The following is a 15,327-nucleotide window of genomic DNA, read 5'->3' as shown; positions in this document are numbered from 1 at the left end:
ACTTTTTGGCCTACCTATGGCAGCACAAGTATCATAAAACTACATCTATAATTTATTCAAAAGATAGCAAGTCTCGGCACAAATCATCACAGGATTTCTTTATCATACAGTTGCAAAATTGATCTTAATTGCAACTTTCAGGTGCCCATCTACAACATAAGAGTGAGTGTTGAACAACCCCAACAACCCTATAATTAGTCAAAAGAATGCAGGTCCCAACATAATGTCATAGGAGCTTCCCCAAATCATTGCTTCAAATAAAGTGTGCAGTTCATGATCTATATTGGTTTCTGTTAAGTTGCTGGAGATCTTATCAGACAAAGACAAAGAATTGAACAGCAGGCTCAAATAATTATCGCAACTAAAAATAAAAAAAAAAATTAAGAGCAAAGACTTTAAATTTGAAACTATCAACCCATGCATCAATCCTCTTCTATGCTCGCCAAATTCTGAAATGCCAAAAGCTAATAAGCAAACCAACTTTATTTCTTTATATATAGAGAGCCGCATAAACTTAAGGATAAATTGTCAATTGCTTCATTGGGCCGCAAACAGAGCACCACAGATGCATAAGTACAACTCGGAGACGAAATATATACATGCATACTAGAAGAATAGAATATTGGCCTTCAAAGTTCAAACCTTGGCAAAATAGCCACTAAAAATCAAAAGTCTCGATAATGGTAATCGCCATAATCATCCCGTGCAGCCATGTCGTTTTCAACCCTTTCGGCAACCTTTTCCTCTTCATATTTGAGACTCTCTCCCAAAGCAAGCCCGCCCAAAGAACCAGTAACAGCGCCCACTGCCAGCCCCGCACCCATTCCCATTTTCCCACTCTTTGGCTTGTGATCATACGACGAATAATCAAGCGGGGCTGACGGGCCGCTAGGCCCGCCATAATTCACCGGACGATCAAAGAAAGGCCTCGGCGGCGGCGGAGGGGGAGGAGCGCTTGAGTAATATCCAGGATAATACGCAGAGCACACATCCTGGTATGAACTGTAAGAAGAGTACGGTTGAGGAGACGGTGAAGGTGAGTAGCCCCTGAAATCGCGCGCCGAAGACGGAGGAATCGGATTGGTCGGTATATAACATACCAGTGGAGGACTAGGGTTTGCGTAATCTACGGTCGGGGGCAGAGGACGTCCAAGAAGACCGAGCTTCAGGTGGATCTTACCCTGAGGGCGACCCGAGGGGCGCAAGAGAGTGAACTTCCGGAGCCGAGATGAATCTTCCAGGTCACTGACGTCCTTGAGTGAGAGACGGAGTGTGCCGACCAAGGGCTTGTGCGTTTCAGAGGGTTTGGAATGGAAAATCTCAAGGGTGAGGAAGGAATCTTGGAGAGAGTGGGTGAGGGGGAGAGTGAAGCGTTCGTTCCAGACGGGGCACGTAGAACCCGAGTCGTCGGATTTGGTGGCGAGACGACGGTCCGGGTCGACCCAAAAGACAACATAGGGTTTGAGATCCCCGTTTTTCCAGTTGACGTTCTTGAGATGCTTGGCTGAGACGATGGTGAGATCGAGATCTAAGGGCTTCGATGGGGGTGGGCGAGGAGAAGCCATGGGCTCTGGCTTTAGCGCTAACGTGCGGGAGCAGATGCGGATCGTCTACGATTCGATTTACGCAGGCGGAGGAGGAGGAGGAGGAAATTGGAATTTACTTTCTCCTTACGCGGTTTCGTTTCGTATCGGCTTTCTGAACTAGCCCAGGCCTATAAAAGGAAACTGCTTTCCCCTCCTGCTGATCAGCCAGTCAGGCTCGGCGAGATTTTTTTCCCCCCTTTCCTCGTCACGTGTAAAAAATTAAAAATTAAAAATTTCGTTTTTTTTAAGGATAATAAAAAAAATTTCGTTAAATCAAGAGAAAAGTATTAAAATAATATAGATACAGATTTGTTTTGGTTGAAAATATATATCAAATAAAAAAATATACCTTACAAGGATGACTCTTACCTAACGAAAAGGTGACACATACACCTAGAGAAGGGGTATTCTCTCTCTCAGACTAGGGTGACCCTTACCCTAAAGAAAAAAATAACGCATACATTACCCTAAAGAAAAAAATAACGCATAATATTTGCACACCTTGACTTAAAGTCAACAGTGAAGGTTGAGACTTTAAACAAATCATTTAAATTTGTTTTTATAAAAGTCTAAATTTAAAAAATTGGTGAATTTTAATGAAATTGAATTTTAAACTTAAAACTCATTTTAAAAAACAAACTCAAGTCGAGATAGTTTTTTAAGTCACTTTTTTTTCTAAAAATTTCTCTAAAATTCACAGCCTCATAAAGAAATCTAGCTCACTTGACTCTTTAAGAAACCCTTACTCACTTTACTCCTTCCTAATCCTCACTTTGCTAATCACTTCTTTTGATCTCACTCATCTTTGCCTCTTTGTCATCCATCGATCTTAACAAGCTTAAGTTGGCATCTCATACTCGGCCTCACTCAATCTTGCTCAATCCCTCTTGATCTTGGCAAGTTGGCTTCACTTGCTCTCGCTCTTGGCATTAGGTGCTCCCTTCAGGCTTCTCTTAGTCTCATCCTCTACCCTTAAGGCTTTCTTGCTCTCAATCTTAACTTCTATTTTCCCCGTCTTCATTAAGCTCCAATTTTTTTCTTGAGATTTTTATAGTTGGATTATAGATTGTTGAAGCTTGCTTTATCTGTGATGAATTGACCATAAGGGTTAGATATAAGGTACATGGTGCAGAACCTAACTCCAATTTTGTTTGTTTTCAATTGGATTTCATGTTCTTCTTTGCTTTTGCCCGTTTTTACTCTTAGATGCATGTGCTTGTCTTAGATCTCACATTGAGCAACCGTAGTTGTATTTGCACTAGAGAACCACTGCTTCTTTCTTTTTTCTTGCTTCATCTTCTTGTCACTCTTTAATATGCTAGTCTATGGACTATAATTATCCTTATAGCTCTTTTATTAGCTGATGTATTTCTTTAATTTGTTATTCTATAGATTTTAATTGTCCATTTGCCCCTATATTTAGATGGATCTAATGGTTGAATTTTTAGCTCTGAAAGCCTCCTATTGTTCTCCAATAGAAGCGTTTTAGAGATTTTTTTCCTTGAAAATTGAGTTGCAAAACGGATTGCTTAGACTATTTTTTGTGTATTTCTTATTCTCTCTTTCGTTAGCTAAGTTAAATTGTCAAGTTAGAAGGAAGAGGATAATTGAGGGTGAAGAGGAAGATGAGAGTGAGGGTGATGGCTAGGAATGTGACATGGGAGAGAAGCTTGGAAGAATCATTAAGAAACTTGTTTTGTTGAGGAAAAAGAGGAAAAAGAAGGATGAAGAAAATGATCGAACATGTGATTTTCTTTAATAAAAGTATTTTAACAAATGTATATCAAAATTTATTTACAATTAGAGCTCAAAGGACTTTAAATTTATTTTTACATTTTCTAAGACTTCTTGATAATTAGAATATTTTTATGAGATCTCAATGTAATTTTTTTAAAAATTTAAATTTGAACTATACTATAAAGAAAGAAGGATGAAGGTGGAGGAGACAGCATCTTTAATGTTGGTAATGCCATTGTTGACGTGCTAAGGAGTCGTTTGGTTTGTTAAAAAAGAAGTAATTGGAAGGAATTGAATGATAAGGAATGGAAAAGAGTGGACTGATGATGACTATAAATTTATTCAGCAAGATACTGACAAGTGAAAATAAAATTTATGTATTTTATTTATATACATATACTTTGTTTCTACACAAAATTTAAATATTACTTTACGAGAAAAAGGTTAAAAAAATACTTGCATGTGCATGGAATTAAATTTAAAATATGCCAAAATTTAAAAATTTTTTTAAAGAAATAATGATTTTTATAAGTTTTAAAATATCGTGAAGAGAAAAAATAATAAAATTAAAACCAAGAAAATGTTAATACACTTAAAATCAAGGCAGGTAACAAGATTTCTCTCATTTTTCTCAAGCATCCCTACCCCAAAGAAATATGGTAATCCCTCTTTTCAGAAGTTCTCCTTTTAGAATAAGTCACTCCTTATCTTTTAAAAGCAAAAGAAAGGAGGAGTGAAGATATGAAGAGGGATGGTATTCATATCTTCATTCCTATGAACATTGTAGTGCGCGCATCTCCTTACAGGATTCCTCGCTTCAGTTTTTCATTCCCATCAAAGGTACTTGCTCTTGGCCGCACAGTGCGCACTCGAATGCCTGTGACATGTTGCTTTATCTCCATCCATGTTTTGGCAGTAGTGAGCCTCGCTTAGAAGATGAGTACATTCCAAGCTCAGACCACCTTCGCGGGGTATCATTAACCCCAAAATCTAGACATCAATTTAATCCAAGCGTTAAACTGTTAATATTATTAAACATCAACCGATAATAATTAACAAGAGCACACACCCCAAGAAAAAAGGATCATAGGGACAGATCCACCGCCAATTGATTGTGGCAGGGACAGGAGGATGTGTCACGAACTCACTATGACAAAGACTAAATATGCGACAAATATGATATCCTTCAGGTATTATTTAGTAAAAAGCAATTACAACGTCTATAAGAAGGAAATACAATAGAAGAAAGGTGTATAAAGGACAGTAACAGAAAGGGAAATTTTGGAGGAAGAAGGTACAACGGAAAAAGCAGCAGAGTAGATAAACTTCAGAGAGGAAGAGAGTCTTCACAAAATTCATCCATGATTGATGATCCTGTTCGCATTCTGTAATCTATATATCTGCACCTCTTGCCCTCTCGGCTCCTTCCAAGCCCAAAATGATGATCAGCCCATTAGTGCACTCTTTATAATCCAAGGCCACGGTAATATTAAGCTCGTTTGACCAAGAATGCTGGATGGCAGCAGCATATTCTACCCCCTCAAGGGTAAAATGGTCCATCTCGATTAGACCAAACAGCATTAGCGTCGTTTCCCTCTCCCAAACGCAACAACTCCAGCAGAGCGGACAGTCGCATCAAAGTCGTGGGCTTCCAGTGAAAGCGAAAAATTAAAATTAAAATTGCTACAGACAAGTGCTCAGGCAGCAGCGCCCGCGTCTCCTTTCCTCCTTTCTCACCGGAATTAGTATTATATCTTCTCTTCCCTCTCTGTCAAATCTTCAATGCCTTGACTTGCATTGCTTCCCCCGAGAGAACAAGATTTTCAATTTTTCCCAGCAAAACAATTATGTCGGACGCTTTGATCAATGGCCTCGCTGGAGCTGGAGGAGGGATCATTGCTCAGCTCATCACATATCCTCTCCAAACTGTATGTTTTCAATATCTGCCTTCGAGTTTTTTATGTTAACAGCTCATTCTAATTTTCCTGAGGTGATCCACAGGTAAACACTCGTCAACAGACCGAGCATGATCCGAAGAAAGACCGGAGGAATCTTGGAACTCTTGAGCAAATGCGCCAGGTCTCTGCCTTCTATTGCTATTTATACGATTGTTTAGCTGTATTGATAGCCTGCTTTCATATATTGAAGCAAAGAAAAATGGTGCAATCTCACCGTCAAGTCTCTGATTGAAGGGGAAACAAAGATACGATCCTTCTCACTCTTTGTGGACTCGTAGCTATAGCGTGTTCAAAATAGTTGTAGCGAAGGTGACTTCACAATTCCTGATTTCCTGGTCAAGTCATTGTGTTTATGGGGGAAATAATGTAGGTTGTAAAGCACGAAGGGTGGGATCGGTTGTACGGAGGATTGATGCCGTCGCTTGTGGGCACTGCTGCGTCTCAGGTCAGTGCAACTTGACTTAGGTTTGGTGATATTGATGCTCTTTATAAGTGAAGTCTCAATTCCTTTTCATAATTTACAGCGAGTGACAATTAATTGTAACCAATTAATTACTTTTTTTTGTGTTTTTCATTTTCTTGTTGTAGTGGGGGAGGTGTAAATGTGACGTTTGTGTTAGTTATTTTAGGACGTCAACACTGCCTTTTGTTGCCGGGGGCAAGATCAATAAGAGCAAGAATTTATGAAAGCAATCTCATCATCTCGTTATCAACATTTTATCTGAAATAGGTATTAGGTTTGGTGAGCAGTGTTTAAAATGAATAATATAATTATTTCCTTACATGTTATTTGACCCTTAGCTTTTGGGCGTAGTGGCTGTGGTAATGTACACGGCTAAAGTACATGTCAGCCACAGTGGCATTTGTCCCCAGGACAATGCAAAGCATGCCACTGTTGTGTAGTAATCTCTGGGTTTCTATTGCTTTATTGCCAAAATAAAACACATCATGATGGCATGTGCACATCCACTAATTTTAACAAAGCACCTTCGGATTAGAAAATGTTTCTGGCTTCAATTTGTTGAATTTAACTTCTGGTTATCTAAATTATGATATTTAAAGTAAATATGCTGGCGTTACTCATCTGTTCCATTGTATTTATTGTGAAATATTCATCAATTAATTTTGAGGCTTAATTTTCATGTTGTTTGCGAATAACAAGCTGAAACTGAAATTCCTTCTATCCGTTTAGCTTCTGGAACGTAGCCAATTATTGGCAGGGCAACCAAAAATTTAAGCAGGGCAAGCCATGAAATATGTTTAAAGTGTGACAGGCCAACCAGCTAGCCTCCTATTGATTCAAAGGAACACTAATATTATTACCAGAGTAATTATTTAGCTAACTACCTACACTTGATTTTTTTGGTAGGAGGGTTTAGGAATATCTGACGAAAGTGGCTATGCATGCAGCTTTGAAGTCGTACAGAAGTAGGCTTACTCTCGTTTTGACAAAAAGGGTTTATAATTTAGTTGATTCATTTCGGATTGAAAATGTTTCTTTGGATGGAAACTTGGTTGGAGTTAATTGGTCGCAGGAATTCATTTTGTTAAGTGACAGTCCAACAGCGAAGTTGATGTAAAACACACACACAACCACTAAGATATAGAACAAGGTGAGGGAGAGGTTGCGGAATAGAAAGCAGATATCAAATTTCCATTCTCAAAAGAAAGTACCTACATAAGTTGCATGAGGGCTATTTATAGAAGCCCGTGACCTACCTTTCTGTCATAAGGAAGGAATCTTAAATCTTAAAATAAAAGTAAAATAGGTTTTCCCAAAATCCCATATTTCTGTCACATAAGAAGTCCAAGCCACATGGATACAGAAAAAAATTGTTAAAGGAGTTGTTCTTTAGCTGTGGCTAGTACCATAAAGAAAGGTTTTTTTTTTTTTTTTTTTGGGGGGGTGTTTGCAAAAATGAAGCTTATCGGCCTTCAGCCTTTAGGCAAGTTATGTGATGACTAATCATGCAATAGAAAATGTTTTTTCTTTTGACTCAGTTTAGTACTTAAAAGAATTTGACGTTGGAAAAAAATAAAATAAAGAAACTAGTTATGTAATGTATTGACAGAAGTAAATCTTAGTCTAATGATAGACTTCTTTCTTTGATGTTGCATGATCTGTAATGTTAGCCTTTTTCCTTTTAAACGAGCAAGAGTTCTTATCAGCCAAATACTGAAGAATGTATTTTGACCTTCTCATTTAATGTCAAATTTACTAACAATGTTTATAGTACAGGGTGTTTACTACTACTTCTATCAAGTATTTAGGAGCAAGGCTGAAGCAGCTGCTCTAGAACAAAGAAAGATTGGCATTGGTGATGGATCAGTTGGGATGTTATCCTCACTACTTGTTGCTGCTTTATCTGGGTAATATACTTCGTCTGTACAGTGCCCGTGGTTGTGGCAGTTTCTTGTGCTGCAAATTTTAAAGCTTGAATAAAGTAGTGGTCTTCACAGGTTACAGCAATTTTGTTGTTTTTCTAATCATGCCTACAGCTGTAGAGTTTCAAGTCCTCACACGTTTGGGATTGTAAATATGCCCTTGGTCTTCTTTTAAGCTTTATCTATCAATAAAGTTGGTGAAATTGCTGATTACACAATTGTGGTGTGACTCAATTTGCTTAATAACTCCTGCTTGCAGGTGTGTTAATGTGCTCTTGACAAATCCCATATGGGTAGTAGTTACACGGATGCAGGTAAATGGCTCGTTTATGTTCTTCCCCACTCCAAAAAGGCACCCACTCTCCTTTACCATGTTTCTCGCCAAATTTGTGGTTGAGATAACTTTGATATCAATTTTTGTGGGAAAACTATGTTTTCATTTGATTTCAGATTTTATCTATTTAAAAAAATATTGCAAAGTTTAAAACCTTCTCTCACAAATATTATTTTATGAAGAATTCCTTAATCACCCACTAAATGTTCTCTTAAAGAACAATATATAAAGTTGAAAGGGAGAAATTTGTGGATTTGGCAGCTACTTTGGACTTCTATGTGGAGAAAAATTGGTTTTTTTGTCTATAATATTTTTTTTTCTTTCTTATAATCTAATGTTTCAGTTTTATAATGAATTTGAGAAAAGCTGTGGAATATAAACATAATTTCTCTCTGCTTTCTTCTGGCCTGGTTCTGCAAGCTGGTCTTATGGTCTGTTCTCTACTATTTCTAATGTTCAAAATTGTTTTCACTGTGCAGACTCATAGAAAAGAATCAAAAAAAACCATGCCTGGTCATAAGTTGTCTGTGGCCACGGAACAAACATTTCTTTCTGCAGCTGAGCCTCCTTCTTATGGAACTAGTCATGTGGTAGGTGAAATCTATTTTCAACAGTAGCTTCCTGTGGTTTCAGTCTTTTAAATCTGTGCTTGCAAGGTCAACCTTCTGGCAATTTGGATGGCATATGCTAATTATGCTGCTTAGGCTAACATTCACCTATAAGAGAACGTTTCGTAAACTAAATATATTGTTTTGATCAATATGCTGAGCATCTTGACCATTGGGTCTATCCCATTTGGAAGGGATGACATGTAAATGCTCCGATAATTTGCTGATAATTTTGACAATTCATGTTCTTTTTTCGTTTATTATACAGAATTTTATTGGATGATGACTTGGACTTTGCATGTGTTTGGGTCTGATTACTGATCAACATTGCGAGCTTAAAACCTTAACAGATATTTTTTCATGTTTAGTAATAAAATAAAAATACAAAATTACAGATTCAAGAAGTGTATGGTGAAGCTGGAGTCTGGGGTTTCTGGAAAGGTGTATTACCAACGTTGATCATGGTACGTTTGAAGTGAATCTTTCTCATTCTAAGGGAGTAATACTTATTGGATGTCACTGATCTCAGGTAAGCAATCCTTCTATACAGTTCATGCTGTATGAAACCATGTTGTCAAGGTTAAAAAGAAGACGTGCTTTGAGTAAGAAGAGTAGTAATGGGGTTTCTGCTTTAGAGGTATAGTCTTATATCACTTCCTTGGGTAACTTCACCCTTTTGTCTGGTTTACTATTCACTCTTTTATTCTTCAATATGTTGAATTGTTGATTTAATTGTTTACTACGGGTCAACTCAATTGCCTTGTGTCGCTAGATATTTCTTCTTGGGGCTTTGGCTAAGCTTGGAGCTACTGTTATGACTTATCCTCTTCTAGTTGTGAAGGTATACCATGCTAGCTTATTCAAGATGTTTTCAGTTGGCTAAATGAGAATCTTTGCTTTAGCAGGGGAAAAAAATAATAATAATGAGCAACTTGAAAATGTATTTGTTAAAATTCAGATATGGAGGATTATAATACTATAGAATATAAGTCACCTCAAACCATGTAAATTTTCCATGGTATGTGATGCTTGTCAAACATTGACATTATGTGTAAATTAAACAGCAACAAAAAACCCATCCTACTAAGTGAGGTTGGTTATATGGATCTATCATGCCATTGTGCTCTAACAATTACCAATTTTTTAGATATATCGTTTATTATTAGGTTATGTCCAATAACTTCCTTGCATATCCTTCTTTGTCTTCACTATTATGTGTAAATTAAAGAAGAAAAATTCTTACACAGAAACTTGCTTGTCTATATTTTCATGTTAAGGAGCATTGATCAATTTGTGCACTCAAATCAGCTAAATTCTATCCGCAAAATGTATGGATTGCAAAATGCTAGCAAATGCCATATTGTTGGCTTTCAGTAATTTCTTGGACATACATGTCATTTCACATAGTTCATGCATCACCTCTTATTTTATACACAATTTTACTGTAGTTGATGTTGTACAATCATTTATTCAATATGTCCTATTTTAAAAGTTCTATTGCCATATTCTTCTTATGTATCATCTTCATGTCCATTCTTTGCAAGAAGGACAGAATGGGGGATTGGGAAAACGATTTGTGCTCAAAATGCTGTTCTGGTCTTCTCACTTGTTATGTTGCCATTGTAGGCTAGGCTTCAAGCAAGGCAGGTTAAGACTGAAGACAAGAGGCACCATTATAAAGGTTCAAGTTACTGTGTCAATCATATCTTACCAGCTAATTGTAGTTATAATTCAATTATTGTAGGTTCAGACTTCCTTTATGCCTTGTTAATCACCAGAGAGGTTATTGGTTATGATTTGCTGAGGTTAACTTGTGGCATATTGGTTTAGTTCAATTTGATGATTAATGCTCCCCCCCCCCCCGGCGGGCCCCCCTTCACACTTTCACTCACTTACACGTGTGCGCTCAACTATTTGAATGAAAATTAGCTTCAAATCCTCAGGTTTTGTAAGCGTTTAGTCTATGGTTGAACTTTCTGATGTTGCATTCTTGAAATCCAGGAACATGGGACGCCATTATAAAGATGATCCGCTATGAAGGGTTTTATGGATTTTACAACGGTATGAACACTAAAATTGCACAGAGTGTGCTGGCTGCCGCTGTTTTGTTCATGGTGAAGGAAGAGCTAGTTAACGGGGCTCGTTTCTTGCTTGCTAAGGATGCTGCTAACACTCTGAAGGCAAAGCCTCTATGAAAGGGGATTGGTAACAAATGATTCTTTTTCCAGATTGAGATTCCACAAACCATCTTCAACTGAAATACTCATTCATATAGTAGGAAATAGATCATATGGCCCTGGAAAATTCGTACCGTTAATGAACGGTATGTTAGAAAGAATATCCCAATGTATTATTCCTTACTATTTTCGTCAGACTAGTCAGCAAATTGACGATGGCATGGGCATATTCATATTTTAAGTAGCTGGAATCATTTGAGTTGTTGAGTCCTTGTACAGATTTCTGAGTTCAGGCCCTGCCCCTGAAAACACTGTATGACCACCTGTTTTTGTTGGTAGATCAGATTCTCAGTCCATTTGATGTACTGGACATGTAACCTATAAACTGAAATCGTCCGTTAACAAGCCACTGGCAAATGAGAAGAGTGCTAGAATGCCAACTGAATGAATAGAGTCCTGTAAAGACAAATTATCTCGGATTACTTGCATGTTCAACTTACACATTGCTATGGCAAAATGGATATGCTATTAAACTGAATTTTTTTTGTATTACTTGTATGTTTGTTTTTCAATCGAGGACATGTTTTTCAGCTTGAAGCAAAGTTTTTCTCACGTTGCTTTGATCAACAAAATTCGAAACCCATACTAAATCCTATATATCGCACATGGGTTTAAAATATAAATTATGGTAGTTAAGTCTTGTGAAAAATAAAATTTGTTATAAATTTTCTTATCTAGCACGTACACATGTATAGTATGATTTTAACTTTTTATAAAACAAGCATAGCAAGCTGGTCAGTGTTCATGAATATGAATTTACTAAAAATAATCATCAATATATCTCTACAAATCCTATAGAATGATCCTGATTGGTCAACAAATTCTTCAATCTATTTGGTCAATGAACTTTGATCAAATGTAAATTCTACACTTTAATTGGTTCATTCTATCTATATTACAAAGATCAGTTACCATCTTAAACATGTAGTCCCCATTTTTAAAATCTGAATTCACGGAGTATTAATTATATTTGCCTTCTCCATTTATTACCTTTGTCTACCACACTTCCCTATAATTCTTCAATTTCCTTGTTTTTCATTTCCTCCCAGGTGCATTCTTCGATTTCATGGGATCATTACAGATTTTTTTTTTTTTAATCCCTTCCAGTTTTACACCTCCAAGGTTGTTCTATTCGCTCTTCACCGATTGCGATTTCATATGATCATTTCACTTGTTTTCAAATTTAAATGGTAAATGGTCGACTTTTACGGGAGGATTAACTAATGCAGTTTTCTCCATTAGCTTTTGAGCTCTCACATTCTCGATATTGGCATGTCGTAGAGCTGCATCTTGGACATTCTCCCTTATGGTTCTATATGCTTCAGCGTGAATTCTCCAATCCAACATTTCTCCAAGCTTCTCGTTCGCGTCTTTGTGGGTATGTGTATTTCCATCTCCATTTACTTGCTTTGCCTTTCTCATCATTTGCACTCTTCCATTCCCTTCCTTACATCAAAATATGTCCAGAGTTGCACTTTTCACTCACCCCATTTGCTCATGTTACTCTCACCCTCTTTCTTCTTCAGTTTCTTTCTATTCTAGGAAATGGGAAAGACTTTGGATCTGTTCCTTCAATTTATTTTATGATTCATTAGTGTTCGAGATTGTCCCCTTAGAAGAAGAAGTAGGAGAAAGAGTGTTATGTTTTCGAGACTAATACATCCTCGCGAAAGGACATTTGGTCAAGAAAATATGCAAGGTGGATTGAACCACAATCACCTTGGAGACCTGTGTCTCGTGAAGTGCCTGTAGCAACACACAAACAAATTGCAAAAAAACAATTATTGCCAAAGATAAAGGGAAGAGACTTAGCCTAGCTTTTGGTCAAAACTGTTTTTACATCAAAATGTAACGACATTTTTTCAGGAGCAACTCATCTCTTCTTTGGCAATTAAAATTTCTGAAATCATATGTTGGTAAAGTTTTGCTGGCGCTATAAAACTTGAGGTTTTAATTTATTCTACTATTCTATTATTATTTTATTTTGAATTCAAAATTTTTTTCATTCATCTTTTACACAGCTCATGTTTAGTCGGTGCTATTATGCACAAAACATTCTTGAATCTCTGACATTTGTTATATATCTGATCCTGCCTTTAGAGTTTTTTTACAGACCTATGGGAACCAATGCGCTCGCATTGATGAGCAGAAACTTCTCATCTATTGATCATTTTTTAAAGATGGTGGAAAGAGAAAAAGAAGGACCCAACATCATCAGCCATGGAATGTTATTTTGTTAGGACATAATGTTGTGCATCGGTTGAGGAGTGAGATTCTTACAAATTATCAATACCTGGCAAATCAATGCTTGAAGCTCGGTCTTTATCTATGCATGCTAACACATTACCCAGTTGGACAAGCTGGTGGCTAGGTATCGTACTTTGTAGGTGTTATTTTTAGTTTTATATCTTCTGTTCTTCCTCCCTTCAACGCCAAAAATAGTTGATCCATGTTACTGACATCACGTATTTTGTCCAAAACCTGAACAGTTGATCTTAAACCTTAACAATTTTATCTAAAAATAACAATTACAACATTATTATTAAATTCAAATCAAATCTAGAAATCAAAATTGAAAATCAAATAGAATTTAAAACTCAGCAAGCTTTTGCTCTTCATATAAAAACAAAATGATAAATGACTAGTCTTTTATTTTTTTACTATTCATAATGCATACTCCTTCTGTTAAAAAATGTAAAATATTTTTAATTAAATTTTACCCTCAATAAAATAGTTACTTATTTTTAAACTATTATAATTTTTTTATATTTATCTCTATTTAATAGAGTGTTTCATTCTAAAATAAATATAAAATAATTTATTTATAAGAGTACTTTAAAAATAATAATAATTATATTTTGAAATATTAATAATACTTCATATTTTTTAATATCAAATTTTTTAAAAAATGTTTTACATTTTTAACAAAGAGAATATTTAGTTTTCAGTGATGGCATGAATGAATTCTCAAGTACTTCAGCCTCCGACAATTATCATGATAGCATTGTAAAGAAGCTCCTTTTATTATTCTCTTTGCAAAATTTACATTTCTATGAACAAACTGTGAATACATTCAATTTAAATTTTGACATTTACGTTTCCAGGCTTCAGAATCAGTCAACCTTTATTCTCCGTCATCGGTGTATATCATTTCTAGAAGATGTCATCGGAGAGAGTACTGTGTACGTAACTTGCAGATAAGATTAAACTACTACTATTAAATCAGATCCTTTACAATGTCAAACCCATAGTACAAAGGTCTTATCACATCAATATCGTCAAATTCTATCGTCTGATCATATCATCGGCTAATGAGATTGCTACTGTAACCATACATTCAGTAAGCATTAATGAAAAAGCTGTGGAAGTGTATGATATGATGCCAACTACTTTTACCAGTTATTCTATCAAATCTCTCTGTTGTGACTAACTATCTGCAACGTTAGAATTCTCTTTAAAAATATAAAAGATGAACAGAGAATCAATAATCCACCAACATTAATATCAAGAATTAGTACAAAAATTAGTACACACCACTAATTTCCTTTCACGGGGTTCACTCTTTGAAATTTCCATCACACTTTATTTTTCAAAGATATTTTATGAATAAGTAAAGGTATATTTTTGTCTCTAAAATATTTTCTGATGAACATCTAGCACTCTAATATTTTTGTTGGAATAATTTTGTCCTTAAAAGTTATTAAAATAAAATATTTTTATCCTTTCCGTCGAATTTTTTAACAATCAATATTAAAAATTTGACAGAAAGGGCAAAAATATTCCATTTGTATAACTTTAAGGATAAAATTATTCCAACAAAAATATTAAGGTACTGGGTTCTCCTCGAATAATACTTTAGGGACAAAAATGAACATTAATCCTTTATAAATTGCATGTGTTTCAAGATCAATTTTATTTTTCTGTTTGACATAAGAAATTCTTTCTATTAATTTTATTTTTAAATTTTTAAATTTTTTTCATATTCCATAGTCATCAATTGCTTAGATGAAGTATAAAGGTAACCATGCACCATAAAAGATTAACTCTCATATGTTGGAGTTAATTACAAATATGCATGATTTATTTGAACTGTTATATTTTTCATATGTCTAATGACAAATTATTCATTCTCAGAATTTTAATTGAAAATGCTAATTTCATCTTAATTAATTATCATATGTGCAATGCATGGGGTTAGAGTCTAGACACTTAAAATCTATATGGTTCATTATCATTAAAAATAATTGAGATTTTTAATATTTAATTTTATAACCTATAATCAAGTATGCTTATACATGACATATTTTAAATGAACTCTTAATATTAACTCTCAATGAATAAAATATTATTATGTTAAAATTTTATTTCATCTGTTGCATGGTTTTTTACTTACTTCAACATAAATGCGTGACATTTTATTTATTATAATTAATCTTCTAATTTGATTTGATTAATTTGAGTCTAGTTTTTACGAAACCCACA

General features: G+C 35.4%; 2 protein-coding genes across 3 annotated transcripts; one reads left to right on the top strand and one right to left on the bottom strand.

Annotated features, from left to right (window-relative positions):
• Positions 1 to 465: 465 nt before the first annotated feature.
• Positions 466 to 1,702, bottom strand: LOC129294769 (uncharacterized). Its single transcript, XM_054933251.1, has one exon. It carries the CDS (start codon positions 1,563 to 1,565, stop codon positions 666 to 668), a length of 900 nt encoding a protein of 299 aa, XP_054789226.1. The 5' UTR covers positions 1,566 to 1,702; the 3' UTR covers positions 466 to 665.
• A 3,122-nt stretch (positions 1,703 to 4,824) lies between these two features.
• On the top strand, positions 4,825 to 11,323 carry LOC129294656 (peroxisomal nicotinamide adenine dinucleotide carrier). 2 transcript variants are annotated; one of them, XM_054933107.1, is made up of 11 exons: positions 4,825 to 5,251; positions 5,325 to 5,402; positions 5,652 to 5,726; positions 7,521 to 7,651; positions 7,926 to 7,980; positions 8,480 to 8,590; positions 9,004 to 9,072; positions 9,159 to 9,245; positions 9,381 to 9,449; positions 10,235 to 10,289; positions 10,610 to 11,323. In XM_054933107.1, the coding sequence occupies exons 1-11, from the start codon at positions 5,171 to 5,173 to the stop codon at positions 10,801 to 10,803; spliced, it is 1,005 nt and encodes a 334-aa protein (XP_054789082.1). In that variant the 5' UTR covers positions 4,825 to 5,170; the 3' UTR covers positions 10,804 to 11,323. The 2 variants fall into 2 exon arrangements, with proteins under 2 accessions (XP_054789082.1, XP_054789080.1); XM_054933105.1 differs by having other exon boundaries at positions 4,830 to 5,251; positions 9,138 to 9,245.
• Positions 11,324 to 15,327: the final 4,004 nt, after the last annotated feature.

This window comes from Prosopis cineraria, unplaced genomic scaffold (genome assembly GCF_029017545.1).
Source record: "Prosopis cineraria cultivar Desert tree isolate PC_DT_omini unplaced genomic scaffold, ASM2901754v1 PC15, whole genome shotgun sequence".
NCBI classification, from domain to species: Eukaryota; Viridiplantae; Streptophyta; class Magnoliopsida; order Fabales; family Fabaceae; genus Prosopis; species Prosopis cineraria.
This window is presented reverse-complemented; position numbering and strand designations above follow the sequence as displayed.